A 17,133-nucleotide genomic window follows, 5' to 3' on the forward strand; every position below is an offset into this window, starting at 1 on the left:
ACATTATTGTATTAATACTTGGATCTGAGGAAGAGGAACACTTCTGCAGAATTCTTAAATGGTGGTTTTCTTCCTACCAAGAATCTTTCTTGGTCTGACCACTTAGTCAGGGGTGAAGACTTCTTCGTGGAGATGCTCAGTCAGTGATAAGAAAATTTTCAGTCCATAACAACATCCAGAACTTCTGACACTAAAGTAATGTAGGCAGCAGAGCAGTTTGCCAAATCCTCCTGTAGGTTTAGGAGTCAGACGATGGTTTTCATTTTCCGTTTTAGCAATCCTATTTGCAGTACTCTTGTCAAAGTTTGTTACTTGATCTCCACCGGTTCTGTATACTGCCATTTCTTATTACATTACAAACTGCAAAAAAACAGCGACCTACAAAATCTTTGCAGTTTTCTAGCAACACTCCTTTAAACTTTCAGGCAGGTGCTTAGAGGCAGCCTTGGGCTATAGGAGTCCTAAATCCTGAGGCAAAGTTTGAGGAGTATAGAGAAAAATTATATAACTCTTCCTTTCTTTTTGTCTTCCAACATAAAATTGCACAAGAGACAATAAAAACATTTGTCTTTTTTTAAAATGATAAGAATATTTCATCTTTAACTCCATGCCGTTGCACACAAGGTCATCTTTTTCTCATTGGTAGTTCAGTTATGTTTAAGACATAGTTTTATTTAGACTATGGCTGATTTCAAACTTTCTCATGAGGTTTGGAAAGAGAGTATATACTAATATAATAAAAATACATCTGTTTGCATGTTCTCCCCGTGTTTGCGTGGGTTCCCTCCGGGTACTCCGGCTTCCTCCCACCGTCCAAAGACATGCAGCTTGTGGGGATAGGTTAATTGGATAATCCAAATTGCCACTAGGTGTGAATGTGTTAGTGAGTGTGAATGGTTGTCTGTCCCTATGTGTTAGCCCTGCGACAGACTGGTGACCTGTCCAGGGTGTACCCCGCCTTTCGCCCTATGACAGCTGGGATAGGCTCCAGCACCCCCCGCGACCCTGAAAAGGATAAGCGGAAGCAAATGGATGGATGGACATCTGTTACTTGGCTATCTTGGTCATTTATTTGAACTTGCTTGGTATCTGCTCCTGGTCACACTGCTCAGGTAGTTTCCCACAGTAGGTCTGTCCAGTGACATCTCCTACTTCCTGTTTGTCTCCCATTCAGCTGCTACTGTCAATAACCTGCTTTGATCACTAAGAGGACCCCACCTGTTTCTGTCCTCCACCATTTGTCTGCTTTCTCTTATCCATCTGCTGCCACGGCTCTGAGTTCATCTTTTTTCTTAGATTTTCTGCTGCTCCCATTTTCTGTAGGATATCATCACTGCAATGTGACAGACCCTCTCAATAAAAGTAGATAAACATCAACAGATCTATGCTAGAATGCATTTGTTTATCACTTTATACACCGATCTAAAATATTTAGCTGCAGCGGGGAAAAAAAGTGGCATAGATTTCTGTCAAAGCATTGTCAAAAAGTGTTAGAGAATTGTTGAACTGCAGGCGGGCACAAGATTATGATCAGCCCGCCACAGGAACAAGCAAGAAAGAAGTCCAGGCTTTAATCCAGGAGCACACAGAATATGAGGACAGGGTTTGATGAGAGGAAAAAGAGAGACAGGAACTGGCAAAGGAGATGCCAGTGTGTAAAGAGATGCAAAAGGCTCAGAACAACTTTGCGAGCAGGAGAAGGAGCGCTCACTGCAGCAGCACGCACAGCAATCCACAGAGCATTAACAGCAGTTTCCAATGTTCACTCTGCAATGCAGGTGTGCACACAGCCACAAATATGTGGTGAAAGGCCTTACTGGGAGCCGAGACCCTATCTGACCCGTGGTGAGTTCCCCTCACTTGTACTGCTCTCCCTCCCTTGCACTCTCTTTCCCTCCCTCCTGTCAGCTTATAAGAAGAGGGGGCTGCCACACAGAGAGGGGAGTGTAAAACAATCGTGGTCAAGAGTGGAAAACTGTGAAATAAAAAAATGAGGAAAAAAACATGAGAGTGACAGAACGGAGACTGGAAGTCCTCGGGCTGGCAGCTGTAGCCGAGGGTCTCCTCATGCAGCAGCGCACCCCCGAAACACTCCGACCCCCGACACACCCCAGCTGCCAACCACTGCCCCCAGAATCCCCACCCATACCACCAAACCTCACCCCCCAACTACTGCATTACCATATGTATAGCTCCCCTCTCCCCTGATTATGCTAATCACCTGTCCGGCCTCTGCGGCCCCTAAAATGGGTGTATTTAGCAGTCGGCTGGCTCCCAATGCAGCTTCCCCTGGGCCCGAGGTGTACATTCACACACTCCTCAATGGGCAGATTCTTCCACGTTGCTGCCTTCATTCAGGTCCCTCTCGCCTCTCCCACCCCCCACGAAAAAAAAAAATCCTATTCAGTGCCAATGGATTCAGAGAGCTGTGTAAAGAGTAGTTGGGGAAGGAAACATTGACAGAAAGTCTGTTTTTGTAGCATGTGTGCATGCAGTGGTTGTAGTTCAATTAAAAGTGATGTCATAATGCAGCCAAACAGACATGGCAGATCTGAAGCCACCATCACTAAAGTGACGCGAAAGCTTTATAAACTCTTCAGCGATAGTACACCTCTTACTCTGATAAAGTCTAGCCGATTTTACCCATGAATTCTGTACATTTTTTAGAGAATCAAACTGAGTTATTTTCTACAGTTGTCTGCTTCATAAAACTGTAAATATTCTGTTTGGTTTTATAGAGGGACCTGCTTGAATGCAATGCAAAAGATGCACCACACGTTACGCTCACTCACTAGAGGTGAATGCCAGTGATAATTGTGTGGTTTCACACATCTGTAAAATCTGAAAGCACACGTACTTTGTTCCAGGAAGCTGGCAGGTAAAGACCAGATAATGTCCAATTAAACTGCAGCAGATTTTCTGCATTCTCAGGTGTGTGATAATGAAGAAAAAAAAAAGACTCCAGGACGGGGAAAAAACCCCCCATCACATTCTGTATTCTTCTGCAGTGCCTGTCAAATTTAAGCCAGCCTTTTGCTGCATTTACAGCCTTGTGATTGGCTCACAACCAAACCATAACAGACCGTGACATGAGCCTCAACAACCAATCTCAACTAGCTATCTCTTTGTCATTTCCTGTAAAGATGGTCAATGATTTCAGGGATCCCAAAAAGAAACCACACATTCTTGAGTGTGCAATAAAGGACACAGAAACAGTATGAAAGTAAGACAAAGAAAAACCAACAGGATCTGTATTTGTTTTTTGAGATTCACGGCTACCACCCTCATAATTCAACTATTATTCCATCTTACTAATAAATCAAGGAACCTCTGAACTTGCATCTGTTCTGCACTCATCACAACAACCAGTCGCCCAGTCTGTTTTAAACATGGGCAAACTTAGTACACTGCTGGGAATCTGACTTGCTCAGATTCCCAGCAGTGCACCCACCGAGTTTAAAACAGACAGGATGTTGAGGTTATTTGGATAAGGGGTGATCTCATTTTTGCGTTCAGGGCATCTCATGGACCTTCTGTGTCTTGCTTGCTCGTGCAGCTTTCTGGGATGTATCCATCACTTTGTGCCTGACAAAGGTAAGAGTGAAATGCACTACAACTTTCTCTTTTTTTGTTAATGGCAATTATCATCTAGTTTATAAGTCCAGCAAATGGTGGTTGTTTATACTCCATTCTGTTATGTATAGGTCTGCCCAACAACCAGAGCCAAACTTTTACAGAAGGGCGGATTATAGTGAGAGCACTGGTCCCTTTATTTTGAGGCAAAGTGTTTATGGTTTACATGGATCACAGTATTAGGGTCTGTGGTGAAACATGTTATTTGGTGAAATTCATACATTTTTGAATGAACATATACATTTACAATGTATGTATTAATAATTCACACAGTAAATACATCAACTATAAAACAACTGTAAATGTGTATGAAATAGTTATTTTGAAACAAGAAGATGGAAGATATATGAAACTGACCCAACTCGATACTTTAATGTGCATCTAACCTAAATATCAAACCCGTGCATTCAGCTACCTTTGTCACTGTAAGTGTTGTTTTTAAACCAAAAACAATCTCAATCCATTGTAAAAAGCCTAGAAATACATATTAAATGATCATTTGCACACACAGTGAATGTGTAGCTAGCTAGAAATCAGCGCTAGTATAGACACAGACTATACTAGAAAACGCCTGCAATTTGTTCTTCTTGCTGAATTAACTGCTGACAGTCAAGACAGATTTCCTAATTTTTTTTGTTTTCTTCTGGAAAGGGTCATGCAATGGGGGTGAGTGACAAATTAGAGAATGACATTTAGTGACTGATAAAACCCAGCATGACAGGAAGAGTTCAGACCGAAAGACAGCACAGTGGTGTCCAAACTTGAAGAGCATTAGAAGTATACAAAAGCTTCCCATTTCTGGGATCCTGTGATGGACTTGAAATCTATCCAATGTACTATAAGCAATACTTATTGCTCTGTGTCAGCTCCAGTAGGCCCTAGACCAGGGGTGTCAAACTCAAATACACAGTGGGCCAAAATTCAAAACTAAAACAAAGTTGCGGGCTAACGTTAATATTTATTGAAATATATTTATTCCTCCAGATATAAGAATGAATCTTTTCTAATGGACTCGAACACGTTTTGCTGAAAAACTGAATATGGAACAAGCAAAGCTTAATACTAAACAATATATATATTAGCTGTATAATACCAGTAGGCCAGCTCTAATAGTAATTTGGTATGGCTTCGCGGGCCAAATGTAATTAGGCTGCGGGCCAAATTTGGCCCGCGGGCCAGAGTTTGACACCTATGCCTTAGACCCTCTGCAACATAGGGTGGGTGAGCAAATAATAAAATGGACAAATGCACAGGTCCAAAAACACTGGAGTAGTGCACGTGCCAGGGAACAACGAAGTAGAAAATGTTTAAGTGTAAACATGGTCTTTATAACACCCAGTGCTCTTTATGCAGATAGGTTACAGTGCAAGAGACGATTTCACTCAGTTGCATGCTGATTCAATCTGGAGCTCCTGACTTTTCAATCATCTGACAGAGGAAATGTTATCTTTGTATCTTTATGTCTTGCATGTGCATGTGTGGTACTTGTGTAACTGCCGTGGTTGCCAGATTCTATGACGACGTGCTGCAGGAATTGCAATGAAATATACAGCTACGTATGTAACTGTGGTGTGCCAGAGGGGCTAAAAAAAATAAAATAAAACAAAATACACACACACACACACACACACACACACACACACACACACACACACACACACACACACACACACACACACACACATATACACACAGTTGGAAATGTTAGCGAGAAAATTTCTCTGCTCTGCAGTCTGAGAAGCATCAATCCACAGCCCAATCTCTCTTTCCTAGTGTACGGTAGGCACTGCAGCCAAAACACAAACACACTACTGCTACTATACTCTTGCTTCTTCCCTCACTCAGTCTCCTCTCCAACACACACACACAGACACACACACACTCTCCCTCTGCTGTTTTGTACAGAAGGGTGTTTCTCCACCCTTCTGGCAGTCATCGCTGTGAGGGAGGGAACAGAGGAAAGGGGAAGAGGGAGGGAGAGGAGGCGAGGGGAGGGAAGGGAAGGAGGGAGGCCAGACCACCCTGCTCTCATGGCAGGGCTGAGTGTTTACATTGCCGTGGCTCACTCTGTAATACATCTGGCATTCTGAGGCCACTCTCTCTCCAGCCAGGGACGGGGGAGTGGTGGGAGGGTGGGGGGCAGGAGGGGGGGAAAGGAGGCTCGGGTAAAGAGAGAGACCTTTCTGGCAGAGAGAAAAAGAGAAGAACAGAAGAGAGAGAGCGAGAGAGAGAGAGGGAGGTAGAGGGGGAGAGTAATTCTCTCCACAGTCTCCTGTGGTCGGTCATTCGCAGGGCTCTGGTTTTTGAATAAGAGCGCCTGAAAGAATGCAAAATGTAAACAGAGTGCTTGGAGGTATCTCAGGATGTTGTTTGTGAATGGGAGCATGCTTGCCTTGGGAGCACACACACACACACGCCCGCACACACGCGGGGAACGCTTGACGAGCAAATTTTTAAATGGTATTTCACATTCACTTTTGCCAGGTAGGCCTAATATACACAAAGCTGTTTTCAAACGCTAGCTTGAGAAAACAGCGCAGCGAGTCTGTGTACAGTACCAGAGGCGCAATGTTTCCCCACACTAAATCCCTCACCAGCCAGCCTGCACTTTTCATCAACTCGTAAAGTTTAACACAACACACTGGAATGTTATTCCTTATAGAGGGGTTTAATCATGTTTGTAGTGAACTGATAAACACAAACTCAGCGGAGTGCAGTTTGGAACAAGCGCGCATGTGTAGGTGCGCTCACGTTTGAGTATTACTGTATACATTTGATGTCAGGGAGCGAAACTGATGAGGAGAGAAGAATAGATGACTCTATGTCGTGTATGCCGCGCTAACTAGGGAGAAATATTGCGTGTGGGGGGGGGCGTTTGTATGTTTGATCGCTTGCTGCTGCTTCTGCTGAAAGAAAGCTGCAGGAGGTGTAGTGTGAGAGAAAGAGTGAAAGGGAAAGAGAGAAAAAGAAAGATAAAGGGAAAAAAAAGATACTACCAAAATAGACTGGCATGCCAACCCTGCTCAACCACCCACTCATTCACAGAACCAAAACTCCAAAGCCTCTTTCTGCGTACATGTGTGTGTGCACATGCACCCATGCATGTATCTATGCTTGTATACACATCAAAAGCTGAATAATTCAGCCATGCAAACCACAATCCTCTCAGTGGAGACACCACATTCAGGGCACTCCTCCTCCTCCACAAAAAAGGATGTCAAGGCTTCTTCTGCATGCACTTAACATTATACTGCACCCTTTTCCACTGCCATTACCAGCAAAACAACAAAACAACCACCAGCTCTGTTGACTCAGTTCTTAATCATACTAGATACAAAACAGACACGGAGGAACGGGCAAGGAATGGCTTTAGAAAAAAAATAAAATAACAACAACAACATTTGATCCTATCAGACTGGATTTTGAAACCTTAAATCCGGCTCCACACAAACATAGCCTGGCACCACTGTAACTGTTACCATACTGATTTCAGGGACAGGCTAGAGGCGCTCCACTTTCAATTTAAAAGGAAATTAAATTGTGAAATTTCTGCAGTATGACTTTGAAATTACTCCCTCTGTGACACGTCGCTCCTTCAAGTGTATTCTGTTGTTGAAGCTGGAATGATGATGCGCGCTGTTGTTGCACTTGGATATTTATTTGACATAAAATTATTATACAGTAATTCAGAGATTAAATAAAAAATAGATTCACTGCCCTCTGCTGGAGAAGAGATTTTAAAAGTTTGATCAGAAACTCACAAAACTGAATCATCACACAATGAGAAAAGAGTGCAAACTCGAAACAAAACAGCTGGCACTGAGGCGCTCTATTATACAGTAGGCATACACATGCGACATGCCCGCACGTGAACATATACAAACAGTGACCGGTGACAGCTGCGACCTTTGCTGCAGTTCCTCCACCCCCCCCCCTCCCACTTCTGCTGTGAGTCTTCACTCTGCACCCAGGCCACAGGGTGAGTATCAGGTAAGGTTTTAAATAGTGGGGCCTCCACAAGATGACCTCAGGGTCTCAGGGGTCTACCCCAGTGGCCCCCAGCCTCTGCACTTATGCCCCCCAAGAAAACACTCCGGGACCGAGGCCCTCCCCTCAGTCTGCAACCTTGAGACTACAATCCACTGCCCTGTGCCCCAGTCCCAGCCATAAATCTGGAGACCACAAGCTCTTTTTAAACTTGAATCATTCATATAATTGCCATACATTTGATATCAGACACAACTGTCAGGCAATTACACTCTTTTTCCTTCTTGGTAATAAGTTTCCATAGGGGAAAGAGATTCAATTTTCCTTAACCAATCATTACGGAGCAAAGTGTCTGACTGGATGTAATATATTTCTAGGTCAACACTGATGTGTAGCCATGTCAACATGTCAGTGGTTTTAAGATTGGAGCACAGCTAAGTTAAAATAAACTCTGACATCGGTCAATACTGCAAAAACATGCCGTTTACGTAGCAGTCGCCAGTGTTAACACGAAGCCTCTGTCTTCTCCTCCAGTTACTGTTCTTCACTTATCCTTCATCAAACCTCTTTGGTCCACAGATTCACAATTCTGGATCCTGAGGTGTGATGAGAACAAAATGCAGCCACTTAATTCATCCTCGCTTCAGTCTAGGCTGAATCTATAGACTAAATAAAACTCCAGCCATGATTACCCCACAGCTCCACATCGTCGGCTTCACCCCTGGCTTCAACTTCAACCCTTGCCCAGAGCTCAAGCTTCAAAAGCCCCAACTTCCAAACCATCCCCTCCCTGCGTCTCCTCTTCCCAATCAGCACAGCTCCATAATCTCCAGCCTTTCTCTCCGCAAAGAAACGGAGCAAAAGAGAGAGGGGCTGTCCTACAGGAAGGCCAATGTTTATGTGATACTGTTTTAATTAGTGGCAGGCAGTGCTCCTATTTTCTTTACAATTTGGCCTGTTTTTGCCATAACCTAGAATGCCAAGGGATGGCTCCATTTTCCATTTGCAGCCAGGAGGAAACCTAAAGGACTCTCATTCCTCGCTTATCCATGTCTCTTCTCCATGAATGTGGCTTATTGTTAATCACTGCAAGATCATCTAGATGATCTTCAGGTTTAAGCTGAGGATGCATCTGAGGTCGCAAGCCAGTGAGCATGTTTTCCAACACTGAGGAAAGCACACAGAGAGCTTCAGACCACAATTGTGTGTGGGGAGACAGTACACCACAATACTACAGCTTCCTGTTTGAACTAATCATTTCCTGTGAGTGGATATAAACACAGAGATTGTCTGTAGTGTGGATACAATCTGCCCTAAATAGAAACCACGGTCACTTTGATGTTTTCTAAGTGGGAAAACAAGACTGAAAATCTTACGATCTTGCCCCGATTGTTAAGTAAAGAACAAACTTCCATGCATCCTCAGAGGTCTGACACCACTGCGTCTTTGTGCAGGCATGCATCTCACTCCCAATTGGTCTCTGTCACTTTGTCTAATAAACAGAACTTCCTGTGTCAGAGTATTTATAAACAGTGCTGAGTGAGCACTGTGTGAGAAAAGACAATCCCTGCAAAAGCTGTGGCACGTGACCTACAAGCTAACTGCAGTAGAGACTTAACGGCGGTCTGCCGGAGACCTCAGCTGCTCTGCAGCTATCAGAAAGCAGGTGATGACCGACACGACACGAGATCGCAAACGTGAATGTTGCTCCGGTCAACACTGGAGGAGCTGAGAGATCTGATGGGAGCTGGGCTGTATTGTATGAGCGCACGCATCCACAGGCCACACAGCTTCCACGTGGGGTCGTCCATGGGTCGCCTGCAGTTCCAACCAAATGAAACATAAACAGGCACTCTGTCCTCTCCTCTTTTTCCTCTCGGACGATGGGCCAGTCCCCCAGCACGGCCCAGCACAGCGTTCCACGGTCCAGGCAGAACTAATCTATCCCTCAGCTGTGCAGTCTAATCTAAACAAACAGATCTCTCCCTACCAGCATCTGGAACCCCTCACTTATCGGGATGTAGAAAACCACAGCAGCCCTGTCTTGTAGTCAGAGCCTGTGTACGAGCAGGGGTTCGCATCTTGGTGTGAGCCAGTATGAGACCATTTTGTAGATGCCTACCAGAGGTCACTACACTACTTGTGTGTCAGTCAAGGTCAGGTTCAGTTCTGTCAACACCAAAATTTATTGGTGGAACAAAACAAAAGTGTACAGTCACTCTGGGTTTGAGTATCCTGAATTTGATGCAACACCAGCAGCGCTAAACTTGCAACAGAATCAGCTGAAACATCTGAAAATGCTGATAAATCACAAGTTACCAGACCTTGCAAGGACAAAAAGGTGCAAATAATAATGGGAAACTGAGAAAATCTAAAAATTCTCACATTTGAGAAGCTACAAGAAGACCGTTTACCTACTGAATCAATAACTCTGAAGCTATAGCTTTTAGTAATTTTAACCTCAGTACTCTGAAGAAGCTGAAATAAGTCTACAGTTTGCACTTGCAATGTATCTTGAAGCCAAAAGACTTCATTGCTGTCCTTTTAAATATGCTTTAAATAAAAAGTTTGCCAAAATGTTTCTAAACCCCGTTCTTTGAGAAGGGCAGCAGTATGAGAAGGAAGACGCCAAAGTGATGCTCTTAGTATTTTTTAGTAATTTTTGTTAAAATCCCACACAGCGTTTAAAATTAAATCAAACAGGCAACAAAACGGCGACAGGTCCCTGCAAATCTTTGATTTATTCATTTTTGTACATAAATTACAAGAAGTTATAAATATATTACTAATTCATTTGAGCACTTGTGTGTAAGAGTAAATGATGCACTGTGAAGTGTGCAATAATATTCAGTTCCAAAAGGTGCCGGTCACTTTAGTATACGCGACCGTGGTCAGACATGTGAAAGGGTGTGAAAACAGTGCGATCCTCTGAGTATAATCAGGATTCCTATCCCAAAGAGGCTCCCCTCTGCCTAAACTGTTGCCAACTGCGCCTGCGCCGCAGATTAGAAGAACACGCTGTCTGTCAGACCCCTGCAGCTGCACGCAAGGGGAGAACAGCCAACCCCGGGCAGGAGGTGTGGTGTTTGATCTGTACAGGAATCAGTTTGCTTTAGTGCTTGATCTTGTTAACTTTTTTTTTTTAAACCTGAGACAAAGTGGTTTAAAAAAGTTAAAAAGGCAACCACACAAGCACACGCTAAAAAAATGCATTCATTTTTATAACCAAACAGTACTCCACTTCAATTTCTCAACAAGTCTGCTCCTCCATTCATGACTCCTACAGCCAACTCTACCCATAAGCGCAGGAATGTGGATCAAAGGAAAGGAAAAAAAGCTCAGCCCCTTCCCCTTAAACCCCCCACAAGCACCACCCATATGCACAGTTTCTTTCTTCCTTATATATTTTCACTCTTCATAAGTTGTTTAGGAATTTCAAAAACAAGGAAAACTAACAAATGTTCCATCCACCCCGCAAACACGAGTTCCTGCCCTCACTCCGCTTTTTCCCTGCAGCCAGAGACAAATCTTTTTGGAAAGTTGAGAGCTGTCCAAAACGGGACCACACACAGTCAACTGCTGGGGGCAGGCAGGCAGACACACACACGCGCGCACACACACACACACACACACACTCACACACATCTCACAAAATGGCGGCTTTCACAAAAATTTCTTCTACCCCGAAAGCCCCTTATGAACTTAATTACAACTTGTTATGAGCATAGTTACACTCAGCCCTTGCACATCTTATGTGTGCATCTAGAACGGTTTTAGAAGCTAAGTGTGTTGGGAATAGGCAAGTATTTTCAAGTTTTGCTTGGGTGCTTGCCAGCACCTATACAATAAACAATCCCCATACCTACTTCATTAAGTAACACCAACAAACCTTCTTCCTCCAAACTAAACTGTGTCAAATTCTTGGAAACATGCAATATGAAGTCAAACAGTTTCAAAAGCACTGAAATAAAGAAAAGTCCCAGCAGGTCACACTTAAAAAGATCATGAATTGCACAGCTTGTCAAAAAACAAAATAATCAAGAGCGTCTTACCTTCCACCCAGAGTTTCTCCACATCCGTTTCCAAATTAGCTGCCCGTAAGCCCACAGCAAAAGCTCCAAAAATCATGAGGCCAACAACCAAAAACTTTCCGCAGTTCTTTTGAATGTAACAGCCCAGCCTAAATAAAAGTCTCTGGAACTTCGCTCTCAGCCACAGAGGTGCTTTCCTCCCAGTTGCCTTCCCCTATGATAAGACAAGAGTCCCAGAGTTACTGTCAGTTAACAGACAAAGCACCATACTTACCTGCTCAGGTGAGGCTGTAGGGTTAAAGACAAAAGATTTTATGGTATACATGCAAATAAGCTACAACAATAAATGTGTCCACTTAAAAGAACCTTTACAGTTTTAAAGTACAAGCCTCTCTTTGATCAAAGAATCCCACCTGCTCTCTTTTCAGTAAGACTGCACATTTACCTACAACCGGGAATCTAAAGTCAGAGAGCTGGGATCTTCCAACACATCCACTAAATCCCTCTGCTAACCTTTATTCACTGAAAAACCACAAATCTGCTGGGGATCCTGGGCAGTGCTGAGGACTCCCCAGAGTGCGAGCTACAGGTCCTGTCAGATCAGAATCCTTAGCATAATACATGCACTGGGAAGGTACCAACATTCCCTGTCACTTCACAGCCACAATAACCAGTTGTGAATACAAATAATAATAATAATATTAATATATATATATAATTATTTTTTTTAATAGTCCAAAATAAGTACATCTGGACCTCCAGAGTAGACACAGGTAAACAGGACATAACTGTCAAACCACAACTACTAAGCAGGCTCCCTTGTGTCTTTGTTCTACTCTTTATGTAAAATGGCCATTGGAAGCACAATACTGCTGTTAGTAGCAGACTATAAGTCTTAAAAGACAGAATAAAATAAAATACTGAATGCACTGTAGACCACATGCTCCCCACTTGACAGAAACTGTTACATTTTGAGGTGTAGTGTGATTGCTACTGAAGTAACCTGCACGCACACATCGCCCGGTGATATTAAATACCCTGAATCGGCGCATGTGGTAAAACCACAAATACCACCACCACGCACTCACACGCGCTCTCCCCGTCTGGCCGCTCGTGTGTTCCGGCCTGCACGGGGAAGTGAAGGAGCTATCACGGGGAGGAATCACAATATTTGTGAACGGAAGAGGGCAGCCACATGGATTCTTTACTTTCCTCCTCTTTACACGAGTCACCCAAGTTTAGACAGTGTCACCGAAACTCTTTAAAGCTTTGGGTGCTCCGCGTAAAAGAAAGGCTGGATGTTATGAAACGGTCAATGGCAGCGTTGCCTGCGAGAGTAAAAGCTGCATGTTTTTTGCCTGGTGCGGGACTGCTCTAGGTTGGGGATGCACTGGAAACAATCGCGTGTTTGTACTGGGGAAACGGGCACTTAGAACTTGCAGCACATCTTTCATCATAAGCCGGTTGCATCGGAAGAGTCGCGTGAAATCAAACACAACTACTTTGCGCTTTTCTGCAACCTTGCCTTACCGCTGTGTACCCCGTGCCCAGCCCGTCCCGTTACCTAGCAGCGACTGGACAGTTTGGCCACATTTTTTTCTTTCCGACGAATACAATGAAAGCAGCATCACAAAGCCTTTTCCCGTTCAAGATGAGAAATAAAAGCACCTCTGAAATCTGCTCCAGAGCAAAGCCCGCATCGCAGTAACTCGGCCGCTGCAAATACTCCAAATCCAGCGGTGTGTTGCGGGTATAGTCCCCCCTGTTCCTCCGCGTTATCCTCGGCCGATCGGGGTCTCTGTTTTCCTGCTCGGAGGGCGCATTACCAGCCGAGGCCATGTTGCGGGGACAGCGATATGGTTTCCCACTTTATAGTATTTCCCCGAAAGCGTGTAGCGATATCCCAAGAGAACAGAGTTTCACTCTCGGAGATCTCACACCCGTGAAGTAGGGCTTCATACTCCTGTTGGAGACGGCGAGTCAAAGTCTGCGCCTTCCATCCCAACATTTCGTGATCCGGAGGTCCCCACCGCTTTCACCGCATTCACCGTGTCTCTTAAAAAAGTAAGTTTCTCTCAAAAAGCGAGCTTCGCGAAGTGATTTCCATACACAAGTTGTCGGGTATGAAACCTCGATAGTCGTAGCATTCTGGTGACATCTATGTGGTCTTCCCCTGGGCCGCGCGTCACGGCCAACTCTGAGATTCAATAGAAATGAAGAAAAAGACCTCTCTCCATTTGGAGGCAGAGAAAGAGGAGGGGTGAGAAGAGGAAAAAAATACTCGAGATCCCGCCTCTGGGGCTGTCAGATTGCAGGAGTTTCTTGCATCTGATTGGTTCCAGAAGGGCAGAAATTACTCAGCAAACACGACTATTATTAGCTGCTTAGCAACAGCTCACTAAAGTAGAGAGACCACCCAGGCAGGCAGACCTCATGTGAGCATCTCCAACTTCAGGGGAGGCTCGCCGAGAGTCGAACCCATTTGGTGCATTCAGGTTTTCACGTAGAGCTCCGTTACAATAATGAAGCGTTTCCCCGAGAGGACCCGAAGTCAAATACAAGCTACCCGTTTGTGCATCGGAGGGGGCTTTTTGGCATGTCAGAACTTTAACTATTTTTTTCCCCTCAGATGATCCTCTAACTGGTTCAATGAGAGGGGGGCGGCTTGTAGGCTATACTGTTGTTGCGATCTTTAGAGTCCAACACCGCCAAAATCAGCTCATTAGTGTTTTGTACATATCAAAATACGCCACAGCCTCAGGACCACAGCTCTCTACAAAGCAAAACAAAAGCCCTTTGATAAAACGTCTAACTGGGAAAATATTACCTATAGAGAACTGCGATGTGTTTATGCGCAATTACGCATACAAATGCCTAATTATCTCCCCTTTAGTCTAGTGATCCGACAGGGTAATATCACAGTATTATGGTTATTTAGCTAAAAAAAAAATCACATTTCATATAGATGCAGATATACATAAGAACTATTTGTGCATTTACATCTTGCTGCACAGTAAGCAAGCGGATTTTAGGATTTCATTATAATCTCATGTCCCTAAACTGCCAAAGGAGGTAGCATTTATCTATCCGTGCTGCAGGCATCATTTTTATAATTGACTTTATTCTGATATAACTTTTTTCATGAAATAAAGATAAAAACAAATTAATTCAAATAAACAGACATCGGGTCAAAATAATAAGGTTATAATAAGCAAAACAATTAACTCCAGCAGCCACTCTTGGCTCGCCAGAGCATCAGGTGTACTTCACACCTAAGCCATCTAAGCTGACTCTGGGCGTGTGGCTGCCAGCCGAGCTCTTACCATCTTCTGTCCTGGTGGGGAGAACATTCAGAACAAATCCGTGATTTCCCGCTCCTCGGAGAGCGAAACGAGTCAGTTATAATAAAGATAAAAAGGAATGATTAAGTGTTGTGAGGAGAGAAAGAGATGCATCGTAATCTGTCTTGGTCACAGTCAGAATGCTCAGAAAAAAAGTTTACCCAATTATAGGACTGTTCCTTTTTTGGCCACGTTGGTGGTCTCCTTAGCTTCATAGGCAGGACCCTTTGATTGTCACGTGATTCGTCGTAAACTGTGCCAATCACGCAGCAGCAGCTTCCAGTATTTTAGGCTTTGGTAATTGAAGGGGAAAAAAAGAAAAAGAGCCCGCAACGCACACCTGTGTACTCTGACATCAAAGAAGTGAATGCAATGCAATATAGAGACGCATGTGCACATGTGGGTACTTAAGGAACAAGCACATAGGATCAAGCATACAGATTGTTTCCATTGATGCATAAGGGACTGTAGATGCTGTACAATAAGGAAACCACAAACAGATTAATACAATCACATGTCCTCAGCCACATAGTCTCAGATTATATTAACTTACAAAGACCGATTTGTGTTACTATCAAAGTAAGTAATTTTACTACCCTTAGTGTCACCCTTGGAGCAAATTACTTTACATTTGGTCTGGACAGAAACTGTCCATTTTACTGGAAATAACATAACATTCATATAAATGCTTATTTCTGATCTGTCTGTATCATAAATACTAAGATTCTTCTTTGCAGTTAGTATGAAGGTTGGTTGTGATGGAGAAAACCAACCTTAAATATATACAATTTAACTGCCATCAGATACTCCAGCTGTAGTATCAGATACTGCAGGTGTAGCATCCGAGTGAGGGAAAGTGTCCAAGGGGGAACAAAGTTAGGCTGCAATGCCCCCTAATGCTCCTGAGAAGAACCAGGCCTGTGTCAGTGGAACAGGAGGAAGTAGGAGCTGTAAGTGCAGCACAATATCTGTGCTATGCATGTTCAAGTTGTTGTCATGACAGTAACGCTGCAGGACTCCATATATGTGCCTTAGGTCATTGTGGAAAATAGTCCCCCTCCCCCCATTTGAATACTGTAGTTAAAAGTTGTAAAGATATGCCTGTAAAAATGCTCTCGGGAGATTATATTGCAAGCATCTGTGTGAACTAATGAAATACATATGCACAAACAACACTAAAACACCCTAGACCAAACATGAACATATATCATTTTTTATTTATTGACCATTAACATGGATGGGATGCACTAATTGCTGGCTTTAGGAAGGGAGAAATTAATCCAGCTTATTCTGATCTGTAAATGCAGGAAACAGTTTGGATTTCAGATTTTGTAAGATCAACAACTCCATTCAACTTGTAAGGCATGGAGCAACAAACAACAAACTAAAAGGTTTCAGTAGTCACCTTTTCATACTTGTCATCAAAATCAGATTACTCCCCTTTTTGTGACTGAATATGTTTAATAAATCTGTATGTAAACATCATTTGTTACATGTTGATCTACAAAGAAATAAGTTAAACTGCTCTTCTGCATCTGCTGTGACACACTCACTGTTCAAAACAATGTCCTACAGAGAGAGTTATCATATTTTTCTTAAATATTTGTTAGCTTTTCTTATGCATTACATTTTTTAAAAATTGTTTCAGAGTTAGTTTGCTTGTTTTACTCAAGTTGATTGTTCGAACTGTTTAACTCTAGGTTCGTTTTTATTATTAATATGTTAAGTTTTGTCAAGAAGACATACTTTAATTTTTATCTAGCCCTCTTTCACAGCCACATGGATTTCTTAATGAGGAAAGGAGATGAAGTATTCATTTAGGTGCTTGAGGTATTGGGCATTGATCCCAGAATGACTTCACCAACAAGTCACCTTTGGTGACCCCTGGCAGGGCCCCTCACACCCCTCAAGGCTGGTTGCTGGCCAGTGGCCATGAGAAAACACTGAGAAACCTTGCTTAGTGCATGCGTTTATTTATGATTTGCAGGTGGATTACAGTTCCAAGCAGAACTGTGCCAAAACATTACTATCCCTGAGTCAAAACAATAGCGTCTTTTTAGCCAGGACCATGGTTATGCTTGATGCAGGGATAAACAAAGATTTCTAATCAATACTATTTCCATTACCCGGCGTTATGGACA

At 43.3% G+C, this 17,133-nt stretch overlaps 1 protein-coding gene across 2 annotated transcripts in view; it reads right to left on the reverse strand.

The window, feature by feature from the left end:
• Positions 1 to 13,890, reverse strand: part of ptch1 (patched 1) — a 48,328-nt gene extending 34,438 nt beyond the window's left edge. For both annotated transcript variants that reach the window (XR_013912703.1, XM_026186759.2), the window contains exons 1-2: positions 13,320 to 13,890; positions 11,673 to 11,865 (exon numbers count right to left, since the gene is read on the reverse strand). Coding sequence is in view for 1 of the 2 variants with exons in the window: in XM_026186759.2 (XP_026042544.2) it covers positions 11,673 to 11,865; positions 13,320 to 13,490 (364 nt within the window). In the remaining variant the exon portion in view is untranslated. The remainder of the gene's footprint in view (positions 1 to 11,672; positions 11,866 to 13,319) is intronic.
• Positions 13,891 to 17,133: the final 3,243 nt, after the last annotated feature.

This window comes from Astatotilapia calliptera, chromosome 12 (genome assembly GCF_964374335.1).
Source record: "Astatotilapia calliptera chromosome 12, fAstCal68.1, whole genome shotgun sequence".
NCBI lineage: Eukaryota > Metazoa > Chordata > Actinopteri > Cichliformes > Cichlidae > Astatotilapia > Astatotilapia calliptera.